General features: G+C 40.9%; 2 protein-coding genes across 2 annotated transcripts in view; one reads left to right on the forward strand and one right to left on the reverse strand.

Moving 5' to 3' along the window:
• Nucleotides 1–608: 608 nt before the first annotated feature.
• Nucleotides 609–12929, reverse strand: MCM4 (minichromosome maintenance complex component 4). The gene is made up of 17 exons (XM_074897731.1): nucleotides 12846–12929; nucleotides 12550–12650; nucleotides 12182–12343; nucleotides 11285–11448; nucleotides 11102–11197; nucleotides 10856–10951; nucleotides 10677–10772; nucleotides 10092–10230; nucleotides 9426–9646; nucleotides 8792–8912; nucleotides 6775–7034; nucleotides 4563–4928; nucleotides 4093–4220; nucleotides 2568–2775; nucleotides 1792–2020; nucleotides 1543–1676; nucleotides 609–1171 (listed from the first exon to the last, which is right to left on the reverse strand). The coding sequence occupies exons 2-17, from the start codon at nucleotides 12617–12619 to the stop codon at nucleotides 1079–1081; spliced, it is 2583 nt and encodes an 860-aa protein (XP_074753832.1). The 5' UTR covers nucleotides 12620–12650; nucleotides 12846–12929; the 3' UTR covers nucleotides 609–1078.
• A 613-nt stretch (nucleotides 12930–13542) lies between these two features.
• Nucleotides 13543–17833, forward strand: part of PRKDC (protein kinase, DNA-activated, catalytic subunit) — an 86428-nt gene continuing 82137 nt past the window's right edge. The window contains exons 1-6 of the mRNA XM_074898990.1: nucleotides 13543–13693; nucleotides 14218–14294; nucleotides 14402–14494; nucleotides 15305–15379; nucleotides 16307–16415; nucleotides 17673–17785. Of these exons, the coding sequence (XP_074755091.1) occupies nucleotides 13552–13693; nucleotides 14218–14294; nucleotides 14402–14494; nucleotides 15305–15379; nucleotides 16307–16415; nucleotides 17673–17785 (609 nt within the window). The 5' untranslated portion in view covers nucleotides 13543–13551. The remainder of the gene's footprint in view (nucleotides 13694–14217; nucleotides 14295–14401; nucleotides 14495–15304; nucleotides 15380–16306; nucleotides 16416–17672; nucleotides 17786–17833) is intronic.

Consider the following 17833-nt stretch of genomic DNA (forward strand, 5'->3'; position numbering starts at 1 on the left):
ACAATATCTTGCTTATATAATGAACCAGTAGCAAGAAAAACTAGATTTTAAGGCACCTCCTTTTCACACGGGGGAAATTTGCTTCCCTTTTGTTGGAAGCAGTGGCACAGAACCCAGGAGTACTTACTTCAGCTTTAAAAGGCTTAAGTGAGCTGTTGAGATCAGCCTGGTGCTGTCTGTACTGAAGTGAATTAGGGAACTGTTCTGCTAGCTCAGCTGTGAAAACAATAGCAGCTACTGACGTGCAATGGCTGAGAGCATCTACCCCGGCTAGAACTTGGGAAGATTCTCTCAGTGATGTGCTACTAGACCTTGTTCTTTCAGGACAGATTATATGACATTACACTGAACGTGGGTATCTTAATTTATCCAGTCATGCTTAAAACTGCAGTAAGAAAATTTGGTTTCATGTAGAATCATTCTGCCTTTTTTGCATTGAGGATACTGATACTAACAGGTTATCAGGTCAAACAAAAAAGAGCAAAGCCGTTTTCATGCTCTCACAAAGAACTTAGTAAATATCACAGAATTCTAGATTGACAAGTGCACAGCACAAGACATGCTCATTTTCACTTGAAATGACTGCTAAAGAGCCTTTTAAAGTCCAATAACTTTATTTTGGATTACAGCAATACTAATAGTCAAATTGCATTTACTAAAAAGTCATTCAAGATCAATTTTTACAATTCAATTTGAAATACATACAACATTGTTAGCACGTTCTACAAAACCTCATAAAAATACAAAGCACTTAACATACTAATAATTACATTTAGCTAAAATGTAAAAAGCATCATTTAGCTGAGGACTTTAAGTCCTATGTAATATCTTGTGCCAACAGAAGCACCGCTTAATTGTCACTACTCTTGTCATAGCAAATGATAGCCCCAAATCTTGAAAATCTTGCAGACTGACAATATTGTAAGGCAAATTAAAGCCATGACAGTTGGCTTGCAAGGAAAGACTATGCCTGTCATAGAAAATGATAGTCCCAAATCTCAGAGATCTTGCAGACTGACACTATCTTAGGTAAGGTGAAGTAAAAGCTGTGACAGTCAGCTCATGAAGAAGGGCTACCTTACAGCAGTCTAACAGTCTTTCCAGTTACAGTCAAGAAGTCATCATCAGCCAGGGCACGAAGCGCTTCTTCAAACATTTCCTTTGTGACAGCCTTAAAGAAGAGAAATGAATCAAGTAAAGATGGGCAGGGTGGGGAATACTTCAAAGACAGTAAAAATGCCTTACTTCCTAACAATTTTCTTACTAGTTTTTTTAAGTTTTAGTTTGTTCTTTTTTGCAATTTGAAATCTGGCCTGGAACCCTGAAGCTGAGTTAGCTACTTTGGAAGCCAGAATAAACTAATATACAGCAAAGATTCAGCTCTATTATCTGTAGTAGAATTGGCTTTCTGGTCATGTCAGCTGACAAAGTTAATGTCTCCCTTTCCCTCCATAGCGTGATTTGAGGACAAGAATACTGATTTGGAAGAACACCATGCTTTTAAAAACCAATGTAAGTGTAAATAAAAAGCAGGAAACTTACTGTATCAGACTGTGCTCGGAGATCATCGAAAAGCTGTTGGTACTTCAAAGCTGGTGTTTTGCCCTTTGACTGGATAAGCTTCCTTAAGGCTTGAGCCAACTCCTCTTTACGCTTACGAGCTGTTGTGCTCATTCCTTACAAAAGGAAAGAAAATACCTTTTAGAAATCAGCTAAGGAAGACACGTAGTTACCTTTAAAAAGTACAAAAGCCCAATAGCATCCCAGCTTTGACACTATGAAAACACTAACCGGTAGTGAGAATGGATATGTCCACAATTCCAGTCCTTGGATCAGTAGCAGATTGTTTCAGTGCTTCCCGATGGAGGTGTTTTGCTTCTTCTACATCAATTGTTTCAACTTTCTCAGAAAAGCGTACTTTAGCATGTGCTTCTGCCAGTCGTATCAGAGACTCAAGTTGTCGGGGATATGCAGAAACCATACCCCTGCCACTACCAATCTTTCTCATGTCCACGTACGCCTGAAAAGGAGAATGTCATTAAGTATTTCAGTAACTCCTGTTATATTAATTTTTTTCTGAGTCCCCTTCATCCTCCACCTCTTATTTCAGAATATGAGCAATTCTGGCAAACTAACCCAAATACTGTATTTCTGCTCATACACCTTCACAATTCTTCTGCAGTGAAGGATAACCATATCACATTTATTTCCTTCTTTTATAAAGCAATTAAGCTATGATAATAAATGAAGTTCTGAATCACTTTAAAAATGTAGGACTAGTCTTATATAATAGTACTTGTGTTTGTGATGACACATTTATTTTGTTTCAGTAGAATTTTATGCTCTTTATCTGATAAAACCAAACCAACTGATCTGAAAGCTATAGAATGCAGAATGACATCTATACTGATCCCTTCTTCCTTTTAAATGCTGGGGATTTTTAGAGATTTTTTTGAAGGATGTTATAGAAAAGTAATATGTAAATAGAAAATGTACATACTAGGGGATTTTGCCATTTTTCACAAGTCAGGAAAGACTCTCAACATTCTTAACAGCAATTCCCTTACCTCAATAAGGGCTTGGCTTGCTTCTTCACTTAACCTGGGATTTACATAACTACGAGCATATGCAATGTAATCCCTCAGTACTGCCATATCCATATATTCCTCCTCCATCTTTTCTTCGCTTCGATAGTACAGTGAAACCAAATGGCGAGCAAGGCGTCTATCGTAAGCTTCATCACGTGGATCCAACATTAAAAAGATCAAGTCAAATCTGAATGGGATAAAAATACAGGATTAGTGTGTATGCTTTCTTGTCATTTAAAGATTATTTAGTTTGGTTTAGGGGCTTTGACTTAAATACAGGTAGGAGTTATTTGACTATTAATTCCTACTCTGAGGAGTTGCTCTATTAAATGGAAAAGGTATTTTTTCGAGCATTATGAAAGTACAGACAGCAAGGTGGATTTGCTTTCACCCTATGGACTTGAAACTTTGAAAGTGAGATATATTCTGCAAAATTCAGATCCCATGTTCAAGGTTTATTTTCTTAAAAAAAACCCCAAACCAACAGAAGACAACCAAACAACCGCCCCACAACCACACACATATACCAAATATGAAGAACAAAGTTGCTGCTAAAGAAACTGCCCTGAAAGGCAACAGCAAAGAGGGCACATCCTATAGTTCTTTTATGTATATAAACCCCATGAGTAAATATATGTATAATTAACAAAGCACTTGCAGTTTAATCCTGAGGAAAATGGTTTATAACTTTACAAACTATATATTCAACTACGCTCAACTATAGGCAGACATGAATAATATATTTTCAGCCAGCCAATCATGTATTTTCATAAACTTAAATCCAATAAACAGTGGGAACTAAGATGCTGCTCAAGCCTAGTTTCATTCAGTACACCTGCGCTGAGGTACCATTTGTCACTAAGTGGCTAATTCAGCAGCTCTTAAATGAAATGTAAACCATGTGTTCTCAGAATATCCAGTATAACATTGGTGTACTTCAAATTCCCAGTTAGTGAGTGTGGGAATTCCTCACAACATGCAACTGCAGCACATAGTTTAATTTTCTCATTAGCAGACACTAAATGTTGATAACAAGTGCCCAAAGGGCTAGCACTGCCACCTCCTCGACTGAATTTTACAGAAAAACACAAAGCAGGCACAGTTCTTCACATTGTACCACCTCCACTGCAAGTTCCATGATCATCAGTATTTCGCTTTAGAAGTTTTATGGAGCAAAATAAAACATCCTGAGTTTTTGCTGAAGTTATCAATACTGTAAGTTTCAGAACAAATATTTTCTAGGAGTGATTATGAAACAACAACATAGAGGTAAATAGAGATCCTCCGGATTTCATCAGATCTTCTGTACAAGGTCAATGTGTAAATACTAAAAGGCAGTTCTCTGCTCATATAGAAGCTGTAAGAACAGCATTTAAAGTAAGTGCTACAAAAGCTTTCCACTATGCTACAAAACACACAGTTGTTCTGTTCTACTAAATTTAATAATTTTCACAAGAGGAAGCATAACATCTCATAAAAATGAGATATGTAAGCAGTTCAGTACCTTGACAACAGTGTATGAGGAAGCTGAATGTTTTCAATAGTAGTCTTTTTTGGATTCCACTGCGATTCTATAGGGTTAGCTGCTGCTAGGATAGATGTACGAGCATTCAGTTGGCAAATAATTCCAGCCTGTTGAAATAAAAACCACTTCTGAAACCAGCTGCAACTATGTGTCACCAAAACGTTTTTCCCCTCAGCTTCATGAGATCACCAATGTTACTAAATGGGTTCTGTAGTAAAAAACCTACATTGCAAAAGCCTTTTAGAGTAAAGCAAGAACAAAAGCATCCGGAAATACTACAGTTTGCCACAAAAACCATATTCTTTCTAAGTAAATTGTTACATAATCTAGGATTGATCCTCTGACAACAGAAAAGTGTAATCCTTTGTTCTTCTGGTAACTTTTTGGTTTCAGCTGCTTAACATATACCATACTTTATGGAAAGAAGCTGCAATTAAACAGATGCTTACCTTTGCGATGGAGAGAGTCTGTTGTTCCATTACTTCATGCAGGACTGATCTTGTGCTTTCATTCATTTTATCAAACTCATCAATGCAGCAAATGCCGTTGTCACTAAGTACTAGAGCACCTGTCTGAAGAACCAGTTGCCGTGTTTCTGGATCCTTCATCACATATGCAGTAAGACCAACTGCACTCGAGCCTTTGCCAGATGTATACTGGCCTCGAGGGACCAGGTTATACACGTACTGGAGCAGCTGTGATTTACTAGTACCAGGATCACCACAGAGAAGAATGTTGATCTCAGCGCGAAAATTGCCTCTTCCTGTGTGAGTAAAATCCTTTCTTGATCCCCCGAAAAGCTGAAGCAGAATACCCTATAAAAATATTCTCTTTAAAAATCAAAACATCACCTCTTGTGTAGCTAACAGCAAATCCAACTGCTGAACTGAAACACTGTTAAAATTAACACAAATCCAACATGAAAGAAAACACTTGAAACTGTTTTCAGAAGTCTTTAAAAGGGTTAGTTCTTTATAGAGATCTTCAATTTCAGTTAATTACATACTTATAGTTAAACTGCTAGGTCCTACAAACTCAGCTTTTAATTGAAGTATGAAATTAGATTCGTTCCAAATCTATTGTTTTCCTTAAGTCCATGTTTAATCTAGGACCAAAGTACTATTACCTCTTTCATATCATTAGAAAAGTGCCACTTTTATCAGCTTTTCAGTCAAGACTAATCAAGTATTTTCTTTTCAGGAAAACTGCTTTACTGCATTCACAACAGTACTTAAATAAAAGTTCTTTACTTGCCCATAAAGATCAAGTTTAAGGTCTTTTATTTCATCAGAATTTACCAACACTTCCTCCTTTATATTTGCTAAAGAAAGCATACACTTGCTGTGTTAGTAAAGAAATAAAACTAACTTCCACTATTTTGAAAATACTGGAATTATTACTATAAACATATACCTGTAATTTTATCTGTTAGCTAGCATTATCAGGAAGAATTTTTTTTTCCCTTTTCAGAATTACTAGATTAAAAATTAATCACTTCCCAGTATTCTTTTTGCATTTTTTTTTTCCTCTAGCAGCATAGGTATGCTAGAAAGTCAACGACAAGAAGGAATAGTCAGTCACAACAACAGCTGGAAACAGCAAGGAAAACTGTACAGGACTTTATGTAAAGCCTCTGCACAGTTTCTTACAGCACAGAAACCTTGCAGATGCACGGAGTGACCTATTTGTATTTGTTGTTTTCACTCACTTGGAACAACTTGCAGATGTCAGTCAAAAACCTAATCAGTAATTACAAGAAGTACAGACCTGCTTTATTTTATCTTCCTCAAGGTCCCCAATATAGAGTATTAGTGCTCCAATGCATGTGGGTTTCAAGCACTTTCAAGTATTAAAGACAGAAATTTTGTATGTTGTTGTGAACACATTTTGATCAGAACCTGAAGATCTCCCTTGAGGAAGGGTCCCTAACTTTCCTCAGCTCCACCCACTAGACCTGATGTGCCTTATTAGCATGGTGAAGAGGTATAACAAATGGAATTGTCATTACTTTATTTTCGTTTCAGTGAGAAATAGTATAGGTTTGAATTCAACTTCCAGCCATTTCAGAACCTGTGAACTATGATAATGTATGAATCCATAAAGAAAAAAAAAGGAATATACTTAAAGAGGACTGTTTGACATCTGACATTACCTTGAGACACACTACTGACTGTATTTTTTGCATGATAAAAGTTGTAGTACCTCAGCTGAACATATTATTGGAACAGTCCCTTCTTGGATTACATCTAATTGTTCTAACATGTCAGGGTCAACCATATGTCATTTTAAAGCTGCTGTTCTCTTGTGAATGCCTCTCTTTAAGCAATCACTTACTAAGTTATAGCTACTCATTTTTTTTTGATCACCAGTAACCTGAACATTCAAGGAATGTCCAAGATACATACTGCAATTAAGTCTCCTCCGTTCTGCTGCTTTCCTACCTTTTCAGAATCTTCCCTCTAATTAACCATTAATACCATGAAAACAATTATGACACACTTATAACCAACTCCATCCTGACAAGACCACAAACTTTTAAGACCGCTCAAGATAATTTTTTTCAATTTTGAAGCCTCAAGCCATTTTTATAACAAACAATAATTACAAATTTACTTGAATAAAAATACATTTCTTAGAAGAGAAATATAGAATTCGATTCACCTTTTTGATATCTTCATGCTCATAGATACTCGGGGCCAATGCAGAAGAAAGTCTCTCATATATATCTGGTTTTTTAGAAAGCTCTTTTAGAATTTCCACACGTTCCTCTGTAAATATTTTTTGCTCCGTTTCCTCATCAACGCCATGCAGGCGTTTTGCATCTGTCTTGCGATAGTGTATGACATCAATGTGGGTCTTATAGACGGATTTTACGTTGCTGACCCTTGGATTAACTCTAATTGGGACTGCCCTGTAGATACCTAAATACAATTTTTAATCACAGCATTAGATATAAAAAACCATGGTAATTACAAAACCTGAAAAATTTACATTTTTCCCTTGAAAAGCTCTTCAAAACAGACTAAATACTTTGGTCAGTTTGTTTCCCAGTACCAGTAAGTCATGCAGAAGTCAACAGAACACATTTAAGTCATCTAGAACCCATTTTTGCGGTTACACCCATGTTTAATGTTCCTATCACAAGCGTTCTCAACAAGGTAAATGCCTAAGCATTTCTGAAAAAAATTAAGGATTGATGCTTTTGAAAGTCCCGCACTGATGTCTGAAGTCAGTACTTCCTTTTATAAGTGCCAAGTTTAGTAACGGATTTCTACTGTATCTCTAACAGCCAGCAGTACAGCAGCTGTTTTAAAGCGAAGCGGTTTATAAAACGTGGTTGCAGTATCTAACAAGAGTTACTCTATGTTGCCACTCTCCTGACTGCAGACACTATTTAAGATATTGCCTCTTCCTCACCTACATTATCAGAATGACCAAATATTCCATGTCAGACAATATGGAGATTGTCTATTCAACCATGGGATCAAACTGGAGTCAACTAGAACAAGCTGCTAAAGGCCTTGTCAGGTTCTGAATATCTCTAAGGATGGAGACTACACGGCCTCTCTGGGCAACCTGTGCTGGAGCTTGACCACCCAAACAGTAAAAAAGTTCTTATGTTTAACAGAAACTTCCTTGTGTCCACTGCCTGCCACTGAGCGCTACAGAGAAGAGTCTGACTCTGTCTTGACACCAGCACCCCCCTGCACCGAATCACGTTACTTATAAACACACTGGTAAGATCCCCCTGAGCCTTCTCTTCTCCAGGCAGAGCGGTCCCAGCTTTCTCAGCCTTTCTGTATAGGACAGAGGCTCCAGTTATCATCATGGCTCTTTACTGAATTTACTCCACTATGTTCATGTCTCCCTTATATGAGGAGAACCCAGAACTGGATGCAGTACTCCAGATGTGGCCTCACCAGTGCTAAATAGAGGGGAAGGATCACCTCTCTTGACCTGCTGGCAACACCCCTCCTAGTGCAGCAGCCCAGGAAGCTGTTGGCACCACAGTCATGTGGTCTATCAACCACTGCTTCCTTCCAGTTTTGCTGTTACCTGCTAATTTGCTGTGTCACATGCAGATCATCAGTAAATACATCAGTGTTTGGCCCCAGTATTGACCCCTACGGTACACGCGTGGTGGCCGGCCTCCAGCTCGACTTTGTGCTACTTATCATAATGCTTTATGCCCAGTAGTTCTGCCAGTTTTAAATCCACCCCACTGTCCACTTATCTAACCCATAGACCATCAGTTCGTCTGTGAGTATATTATGGGAGACACTGAAGAAAGCTTTGCTGAAGTCAAAGAACATCCACTGCTCCAGTCATCTCATTGTAGAAGGCTGTTACCCACTATAAATCCATGTTGACTACCCCCAACTACCTTCTTGTCCTTCATATGGTTAGAAATGGTGTCCAGGATTATTGGCTCTATCACCTTCCCAGGGGTCAAGATGAGGTTGACTGGCCTGTAGTTCTCCAAGTCTCCTCCCTGCCCTAGGAGTGACACTGGCTTTCTTCCAGTATCTTAGCCAGTCACCATGACTTTTCAAAGAGTGGCCTTGCAAAGACAGTGGGCTAGCTCCCTCAGCACTTGCAGGTGCATCCCATCAGGTCGCTTTATAGACAGTTCAGATCAGTGAAAAAGGAAGATGCAAATATTCAAACCATATTTTACCTGTGACATTAATTCTATCACCTGGCTGAACCTTATCAACAAGGTCGTTGTGAGCAAACAGCGCAACAGTATGTGGGGTCTGTCCAGCCGGCATATCTTCAGGCGACTCCTGCAGTTTGATCTAGCGAAAAACCCTTAAGTTTTAGATTCAAAAAAGCAAAGCTTTTCCATAGACCATACAACAGAATCTTGTATTAGTACGGTCTTCAGCAACATTTTGAATCAGCAACATTGTTCAAGAACAAAACACCCCCACCCAAACAGCAAAACTGATTACTAATAAAAAGATATGATGAAAATGAGAATTCTGCTGGTTTGTACTGGTATGGCTAAAATGCTGTTACAGACAAAGCTCATCTAGTCTAGATAGAAGTGGACATACTATATATAAAGAAGCTTCCATATGGAAACATTAAGATGTGTACATACTTAATTTCATCCTTCTGATGCATTCCTTCTCCAGAGTAGACTTTCCCTTTTGCCAAGTTGTTTCACTCATTTTCACCTTCCAACACTTTCTGGTTTTCAAATCATTCAGTCTCAAGATACATTAATGCTACTGATCATATTAGGGGGGCGGAGGAGCAACAATGAGAAACTGTTTCATTTTAGCCACAACCTAAGTGCAACATACCATCTGTTTGTCAGAGAACATGGATCGGTTGTGAATCAGTGCCATACTGTGTGTTGTGTTACAGTTCTTGCATACTGATGGCTCAGCAATCCTGCCACGATCGATTTCCACTCTAGTGGTGAAAGCGCAAACCTGGCATTTAAAGAATGCTTCCTGCATCTCAGGAATTAACTGGGAGCTTCTGATGACCATGCCACTGATGGTGATAAGTTGATCAATATCTATGAAATAGAGACTTGTGTCATGACATCATAATCTTAAAATTTAAGCTAACCTTCAAAATTTCATGTTACATTCATTTTTAGGTGGGAGGTAAACACTCAGTTAGGTACTAGTATTTTGTCTAAGACAAAGCAAAAAGAATCATAAATGTGTGATACAATTATTCTAATTTACAGGAGTATTTATAGAAAAGAAAGAATCCTTTACACTTGCATAACGAAGAACACAAGTAGCTGATGCCAGGAAATATTTCCTTTATGGATAGATTATTATGCATTTGTGCTCTGAAGCATTTGCTTCTGAAATTTTATGTAAACAAAAGACATTGGTCTGTATGGACCCCAAGAACAGTTTTATACAGTCTTCATGTAATTCTATATTAACATTCAATAAGTTTATATAAATCCTTAAGATTCCTTTCTAACATGGTAATCAAAAGTTTACCTTCAGGGTTTAGACTTCTCATATTCCTAGTCTTCAGTGCGTTATATGGCCTTACTTGAATTTGATGTTCTAATATTGAATCAGGGTAACGATCAAAAAAGATCTCATTGGCAGCCATGTCAAATGTTGGGATAACTTCCTGTATAAAATTGTTAGAAACAGTTAAGCTTACACGTAAAAAAAAATAATAATAAATCATACCATGAAATATTTTTGAATGAAGCATTTTTCGTGCTGCTGATCAACCACGAATGAGTAAAAATTATGCCAGCTGACCATTTTCCTACATAACAGAAAACTTACTGTTTAGATCAGATTTATTCATTTGAGTATTGCAATGGGAGAAAAAAAAAGTGCAAGACTCCAGACACTGCAGTTTACCAGCTAATTTTGCATGCATGAGGTACCCACTGTAGTAGCTACAATCAACTACCATGCAACAAGACATCCTATATTAAGTAAAACAAAGAAGCCACAGAGATTACACTGAACATACAAAGCACGCACTGCATTTCAACAAACATATTAAAAGCCAGAAATATGAAAGGGCCACTTGAAAGCCAGAACACAAGTGCACTACTTCACCTGAGGATAGCAGATCAGTTGCCTGTAAAGATTTTCATCAAATGATCTTAGATGGTCACAGTTTACATTCAGGAATGGTTCCCCAACCATATTAATCTGCAAGGTATTGGAAAAGAAAACTTTAGCTCAATGACACACAAGACCAAAAAAGAAAAGAGATTTTGCTGTGTTACAAGTACCTCTTCAAGTCGTTGCATATAGCGTGGCTCATTAAGATCCAAGCCAATATCTTCATCCTCCTTAGCTAGTGGATCAATGAAGCGCTGAAGAAATCTCTGAATGTTAAGAGGTAACAGGGAGACAGAAGGGAAAGATGAGCAGAATTTAGTAGTACAAACAGATACTCTGTATAAGAATCAACTACTATTTGTTTAAATCAAACTAACTTTTCATTCAAAAAAGGAGAAAACAAGTTGTTAACCTACCTGGAATTTTTCTTTGCATGAGGCTACATTAACATCTGTTCCCCAAATAACAAGCTTTTGTCCAAGCGATTGCTCAGTCGCTATATCCTCAGTTGGCTGTGTGGAAACAAATTAAGCATATTCAGATATGCACAGCTGTTTAAAAATAAGTTGTCAAATGTGATATCTGAGACATCTACCTACCCCATCTGAGTGTAAATCGACTTGTCTGGCTTTACGGACAGACCCAAGATCCGGCCTCTGCCTAACTGGAGTTCCTCGTACACCACTTCGTGGAGTACCCTCTACCCTGGAGCTGGGTGTGCCATAAGTCAGAGGTGAACTGATATCGAAGTCAAGAGGAATAGCTAAAAAAAAAAAAGTTTTACTGTGATTGATCAAGACATTTTACATTTAGACCAGACTAAAATTCAGCCTCTCCATTTGTCTCATTCTTTTAACTCTACTGTCATGAGTAGCATAAATCAGTTCCAGCATTTTGTTAAAACAGAAACAATAAAGATGTTGCAAGTCTACCTAGAACTTTACATCAATATCTCTTCTGAGAGATCCCAAGTTCTAGCAAAGCTTTGCTAGAAAACTTTCTACACTGGTATCCAAGCATAAAGTCAAAATGTAGCATTTTAGATGAAACTCATTTCTGTTATTTTTGGATCTGTAAAACAAGTGACACGACAATTACCCCCTGTTACTGCAACTAAAACCAATCATGTTTATAAAGCAATAAAGGCTTTCTATGACAATCAAGCTAATTCCTTCTGCATTAACAATTGATTTATTCTTTCTAGAAATACATAAAAGAATACAGTAGAATCCCCGACATATACTCCCATGATAATTTAAGCTACAAGAGCAGATCCACACCCTTGACCCTGACTATGCTGTCCTGCTCACTGTGCTAAACCCAAGTAAGAAACTTAGTAAGACAAAACTTATTTTTCCCCTAGATAATTTTCCAGCCGGATCCATCCTCCACGCTGTCGGGAGCGTTCCAGGCTGTATCCAGGGCACTCCCGCAACCACAAGCGAAGCGGCACGGCCGGCCCCAGCCCCAGCGCTGCTGCCCGAGCCCCGGCGTACCAGAGTGGCGGAACTGCGGGGGGCTGGAGAAAAGAGCATCGGGGGCGCTGGGGGGGCTCTGCACGTCGGCGGGCGGGGAGGTGGGCATGGGCAGCAGGTCCCCGGTGGAGGTGGAGTCGTCCGTCCGGCGCTTCTGCGAAGGAGGAGAGCGAGCATCTTGCGCTGCAAGACACAACCAGACCCGGAGGCGGCGTTTAAATCCGAGGCGGGCCAAGGGACAGGCACGGCGGCCGGGAGAACACACCGCGGCGCCGCTGCCCCGGCGGCGGGCGGACAGCGGAGCGAGAGCTCACCGAGCAGACGGCACCGCCCGCTCCCCCTGTCCCTGCCCCGGCCGCCTGCCTCCCCCCGCCCCCCCAAGCACTTACGAGTCGGGGGGTTGCTGCCCCGGCCGCGCTTGCCGCGGCGGCGGCTAGGAGTGGAGGCGGGGGACGACATGGCGCTGCTCCGGCTCCCGCGGCGGTCCTACCTGCGGGGGGGGGTCGAAGAGAGGAACGCGGGCTGCGGGCACTCCGCCACCGGCCGAGCCCCGAGCCCTGACGGGCGGGTCCGGGTCCGGGTCCGGGTCCGGGTCCCGGTCCCTCCCCTCACACGGGCCGAGTGCGGAGCCGCCGGGGGAGGAGGGGCAGCGACCCCCGCCCGGCGCCGATGCCCCCAAACCCACCTCTGCGGCCCCGAGCAGCCACAACCCCCGCAGCAAACCCCGCGCCCAGCGAGTCGCGTGCGCGCGCTCTCCGCGGGCTTTCTGGCCAATGGGTAGGCGCGATCGCAACGGGAGCGCCCAACGGGGGCAGGAAGGGGGGATGCGGGATAGAGAAGGAAAGCAGGAAGGAGGTGAACCCTCCGGCACCCCAAGATGAGGGTCGCGCCCTGCTCGATCTGCTACAGCAGCGACAGGAATATACTGCAGGGAACTCCTTCTGCTATGAGACCGAGGCTGTCCTCAACAACGGCACCGCACACACCCCCCTAGGCCAGAATGGAACCACCCGCACCGCACCGAATTTCGCGGCAAAACTAGTGAGTGAGTCAGACGGGGAGGCGTGGGGGGCCGGAGCAGCCCATTCTCCGCAGAGGGGGGTGGAGGGAACTACTACTCTATGTTGTTGTACTGAGCCGATCCTGTGCCGACGGACACAAAGATGCCCCCAAGCCCTCTTCCCTACCACTGCCCGCTAGGCGATCGTGCCGCCTCCCTCTGCTTGGAATGCTCTGGATGAGGTCTCCCGGCGTTTCTTCCGCCTCCAAGTTCGCCAGTCCTGATGGCACCGCGTCTGCCCCCCGCTGGCTGGCTGTGTTGGACCCGGCCGGGGGCGGGTCCTTCCCGCCCGCTCCCCCTTCGCGCCGTTCCGCAGCCGGCGCGGGGCAGCATGGCGGGTGTTCAGGAGTCCCTGCACCAGCTGCACCGCTGCCTGCAGCCCGGCGATGCCGCCAGCGCCGCCCTGCACGGCTACAGCCTGCTCCGCAGCCTGGGGGAGACCTGCCTCACCAGCCTGGCCAGCAGCGTGCAGGGTGCGGCCCTGGGCCCGGCTGAGGGGAGGTGGCGGCTGGGGGGGGACCCAGGGGCTCAGATGCGGCTGTTAGATTGCTGGTTGCTTTAAGACAGCAACTGCTCGGCGTGGGCAGGGCTCGTTAATGGCAGGGGGACGCACACGAGGGGCGGCTCCGCCCTCCCTGACTCCCCCACTCAACACGGCGCTTGAGGGCTCCTGGCATGGCAGAAAAGGTTGATTTCTGGCGAGGGACCGTCTCTTGCCCCAGATAACTATTTGCGTTGGTGCCTGCCCTTCTCTGCCGCCCTGTCCTCAGGCTGGCTTTCCCTCGGTCCTGGGCAGGGGCAGGCCCCGGTGCGAGGTCAGAGGCGCATGGGCCCGAGTCCACGGGGAGGTCAGAAGCACCCACGTTAAGTCGTGGCTTTTCTGGTGACAAGCATCGCCCCTGTCTGAGGCGTTAAGGCATCTGGGCTGAGTGGTGTCCAGCCCTGCCTGCTCTCGAGAAGAAACCAACCGCCTGATGGTTTGTTTCCTTCCCCGCAGCGTTGCACCTGTCCCTGGTGTTTTCCCCAGAGCATGGCTTACTCGTCTTTATACACAGATCCCTCAGCATTGAGGAGGTAAACTGGTAAACTTTAATTTTTAAAGAAATTTTGAGATAGTGCTGTATGGGGAGCATGTTATATTATACATGTTAAAACTAAATTACATTTTTTTAACTTTTTAGTTTCGAGATTGCAGGGAAGAAGCATTAAAGTTTCTTTGTGTCTTTATGGAGAAAGTTGGAGACAAAGTTCATCCTTATGCCTGTAATATTAAGGTGGGTAAAGGAAAATTATTTCCTGAAGGTCTTTGCTGAATGGTTGAAACTATTCTCACAGGTCTCATACCATAACAGATTGGTAACTATCCCTCACCTCTCCCAGTCTGCCTTACCCATCTGTAGTGTTTTTGTTAGAGCTGAAATAACTTGATTGATACAAAGTATAATTCATACAACAGAGAAGTGGTATTGTTTCTTCAATTATACACTTAATTTTATTAACTTCTCGTTGTAAGGACATAATAGGCCCTGATTTTGAAAAGTTACTGGTATTGAAAATAAGATAACATAATCTGCACGGTCTAAATTAATAGTTTAATATTTTAAATGTTTCTGTAGGTGGTGGTGAATTTTAAATACTGATTTTAATAATTTCTTTTGCGGAGTTGTTACCTTTGCAGTATATACAGAAATTGGTGGAAACTGCGGTACCTCTAAAAATGAGGTTCCTTGATTGCTGGATGATACTGCTTTGCATAGAAATGCTTGGCTGCACCACTGTCCTTTCTGATCTGAAATTAGTAGCTATATATTGTAAGGAATGATAGTACAGAGGCAGAAAATATGCTATGTGTGCCTTTTACTCTAGAAACTCTACTGGGCTGAGATTTCTAATTATGTCACAGTGCTGCAGTGTTGTCAGTGAAGCCACTTTCAAGACTCAATATTGTTTTAGTCTTTTTTTTTTTTTGAGACCTTAAACTTCTTAGGAACAGATACTTTAAAAAGGTCGATGAATGCATTGTTATCTTAAAATTCCCTTCTCTACTTACAAGTATTATAATCTCAATTTTCTTTCCTATCTAGCAAACTTGTATTAGTGTTTATACAAAAGACAGAGCAGCAAAATGTAAAATCCCAGCTCTGGAACTTCTGATTAAGGTAAAATGCATTTTATAAATCTCTCGTTTCTAGAAAAAGTAGAAAAGACGTACTATTATAGTTGTGCCATATCATGTAGAAAATCTATAGTGTGCAGTAGCAAGAGAATAGTAATAATATTTACATGTTAGTAAAACATATGTCTTAACAACAAGTTGTCTTCAGTAGTCCTTCAGTAGATTGCTTAGTTGTGAACATGTTACTCCTTCATCTGCTAGAGCAAGACACGATTGTTTTGGGGTAGTTGCAGCTCTTCTTCCCTCTAGCTTATTAGGGTTCTTTAAGGAGAAATTTTGCGGTTCAATTGTATCCTTACTTTAAAATATTATGTATTGATATATTATAATATATTAGACACAGTATGTGGAAGAGGAGGACAGCTTTTTTAAAAAGTTTTATTACTGTGTGAGACAATAATTTCATGATGTGCTTCCTTATAATGCATTAGACTCTTGTTTTGTAAATGTTTTTGCTCCTACTTGATTTTGTTCACGAGAAACAAAACTCCCTTCTGGGTTTATCTGGGTCAGTTCTGTAAATTGGATTGGCTTTATAGCAGCAGAGAGAGAAGTACAATATGATAAAGGCTAATGCAGACTTGCTAAGGCTGTGCTTTTGTGGGGTTTATATATATATATAAAAAAATTATGTGTGTATGATGATCTAGATATAGTATTCATAATATAAGTTAAATACAAGAAGTAAGTATAAATTAAAACTTACAAACTTTGTATTCATACATATATAAGATGGTAGTATGTTGTTAAAGTAGATTTCCTGGACTGTCACCTTAAATCTCTTTCACTGAATAGCATAAGTGAGCTGAAGTTACACGTATGAACTGTGTTTTTATTTAGACCGAGTAGGACTGTGGCAGTGGTATTAATGATTTTCCAAAATTCTTGGGTTTTTTTAAATCTGTCTTAGTTGCTCCAAAGTTTACGACGTTCCTATCTAATGGAAGAAATGAAAGTTGGGGAAATATTTAATAAATTTTATGGGGAACTTGCCACAAGAAGTAGAGTTTCTGATACAGGTGGGCTTTTAGTATTTCTGTCAATGTTGTTTGTTTTATTTACACTAAGTTTTTGCTGGATTATACCCCATGGAAATGTATAATTGTTATTCCCATGGCAAATGTGTTTAAAAATGGTAGCTGTCATGTTTTAGAGCTAGTAATGTTTGTTCAGGTTTTCTGATCATGATCATGCAGTTAGCCACTTCTTAGGAGACCTGTATATATGTGTGAGCTAAGATGTGGTAGAAACCATATAATTCCTTTAGTGGTGGCATTTTATACTGAATTTAACCATAGGTCTAGTTTAGGATTCCTGACATAAAAGAGTATTTGTGTAATCTGTTATTATTAGTCCCTGGATGCCTACATCCTGAAAGTAATTCCAGCTTTCTTATTGTTAACCAACTTAACTTTGCTAAGATCTTAGATTTTTTTTTTTTTCCCCCCTCAGGTTTGGTGCTAACGTGGTGAACCTTTGAAGTTACTCTTACACCTGTTTCATAACTATACACACGTGTACCCCTATAACTTTGAGCCTTAAGAGTAGTCCTGGTCCCTCCAGTGGGTGTCCTTATGAAAAGCAGAGGCTGCCTGTCACTGTCAAAGTTTATGTAAACTCCAGCTCAGTTGCTAAAGCTCTTTGTAACCTTATTTCAACCCTGCCCAGTTTTGTCGATAGAGCTGCAGTTTTAGTATTATAGTTCCTGCATTGGTTGCCCCTAATGTGAGCTCATCAGCTCCTGTCTTGCCTAATTATATTTTTTTATGATGTTAAGCATATTAACATGAGCTCTAGTTTATTCCTCTTGGCTAGTTACAGTTGAAATCTTGGCTTGACAGGTCTAGCCCTCACAAATTGCTGTGTCTGCTTAGAACCCTTTAGTCTGAACTCAAGCTGTTGGCTTTAACCGTGATGTTACTTGAAAGACCCAGTATAACCTTGAGGCCAGCAGCAAACTTGGATTAGTGGTAAATGCTTCCTCAGTGGATATGGCCTTTATTAATCAGTTTTCTAAGCAACGTTTAAAAAGAGTAAATGTGTTTAACTTATTAATGTGAGAAGAGGGTGTATCTCACAGGGTATTATGTAGCTATATATACATATGTATGTGTGTACATCATAAAGAGCCATCTTTCCCACTTGCTAATCACCGATTAAAAGTAAACCGTCAGTGATGGTTTTCTCACGTTTGCAAGTTACCTAGGAATTGCAATGGAAATGTCAAAGTAATTATTTCAGTAATTAATATTTAATAATATTAAATTACTTTCTAGTGTTGGAGAAGATTTATGAGCTTTTGGGAGTTCTGGGGGAGGTCCAGCCTAGTGACATGATTAACAACTCTGAAAAACTATTTCGAGCTTATTTGGGAGAGCTTAAAACACAGGTATTAATGGAATTTCTCTTGCATTACTTTGATTTTTTTTTTTTTTTT

Source organism: Athene noctua, chromosome 2 (genome assembly GCF_965140245.1).
Source record: "Athene noctua chromosome 2, bAthNoc1.hap1.1, whole genome shotgun sequence".
In the NCBI taxonomy this organism is placed as follows: domain Eukaryota; kingdom Metazoa; phylum Chordata; class Aves; order Strigiformes; family Strigidae; genus Athene; species Athene noctua.

Coding starts and splice junctions, on each gene's coding strand:
- MCM4 (XM_074897731.1), bottom strand. CDS start 12,619: ATGTCGTCCCCCGCCTCCACTCCTAGCCGCCGCCGCGGCAAGCGCGGC. Junction 11,449..12,181: donor CCCGCAGTTCCGCCACTCTG/GTACGCCGGGGC, acceptor TTTTTTTTTTAG/CTATTCCTCTTGACTTCGAT. Junction 11,198..11,284: donor TCGATTTACACTCAGATGGG/GTAGGTAGATGT, acceptor GTTTCCACACAG/CCAACTGAGGATATAGCGAC.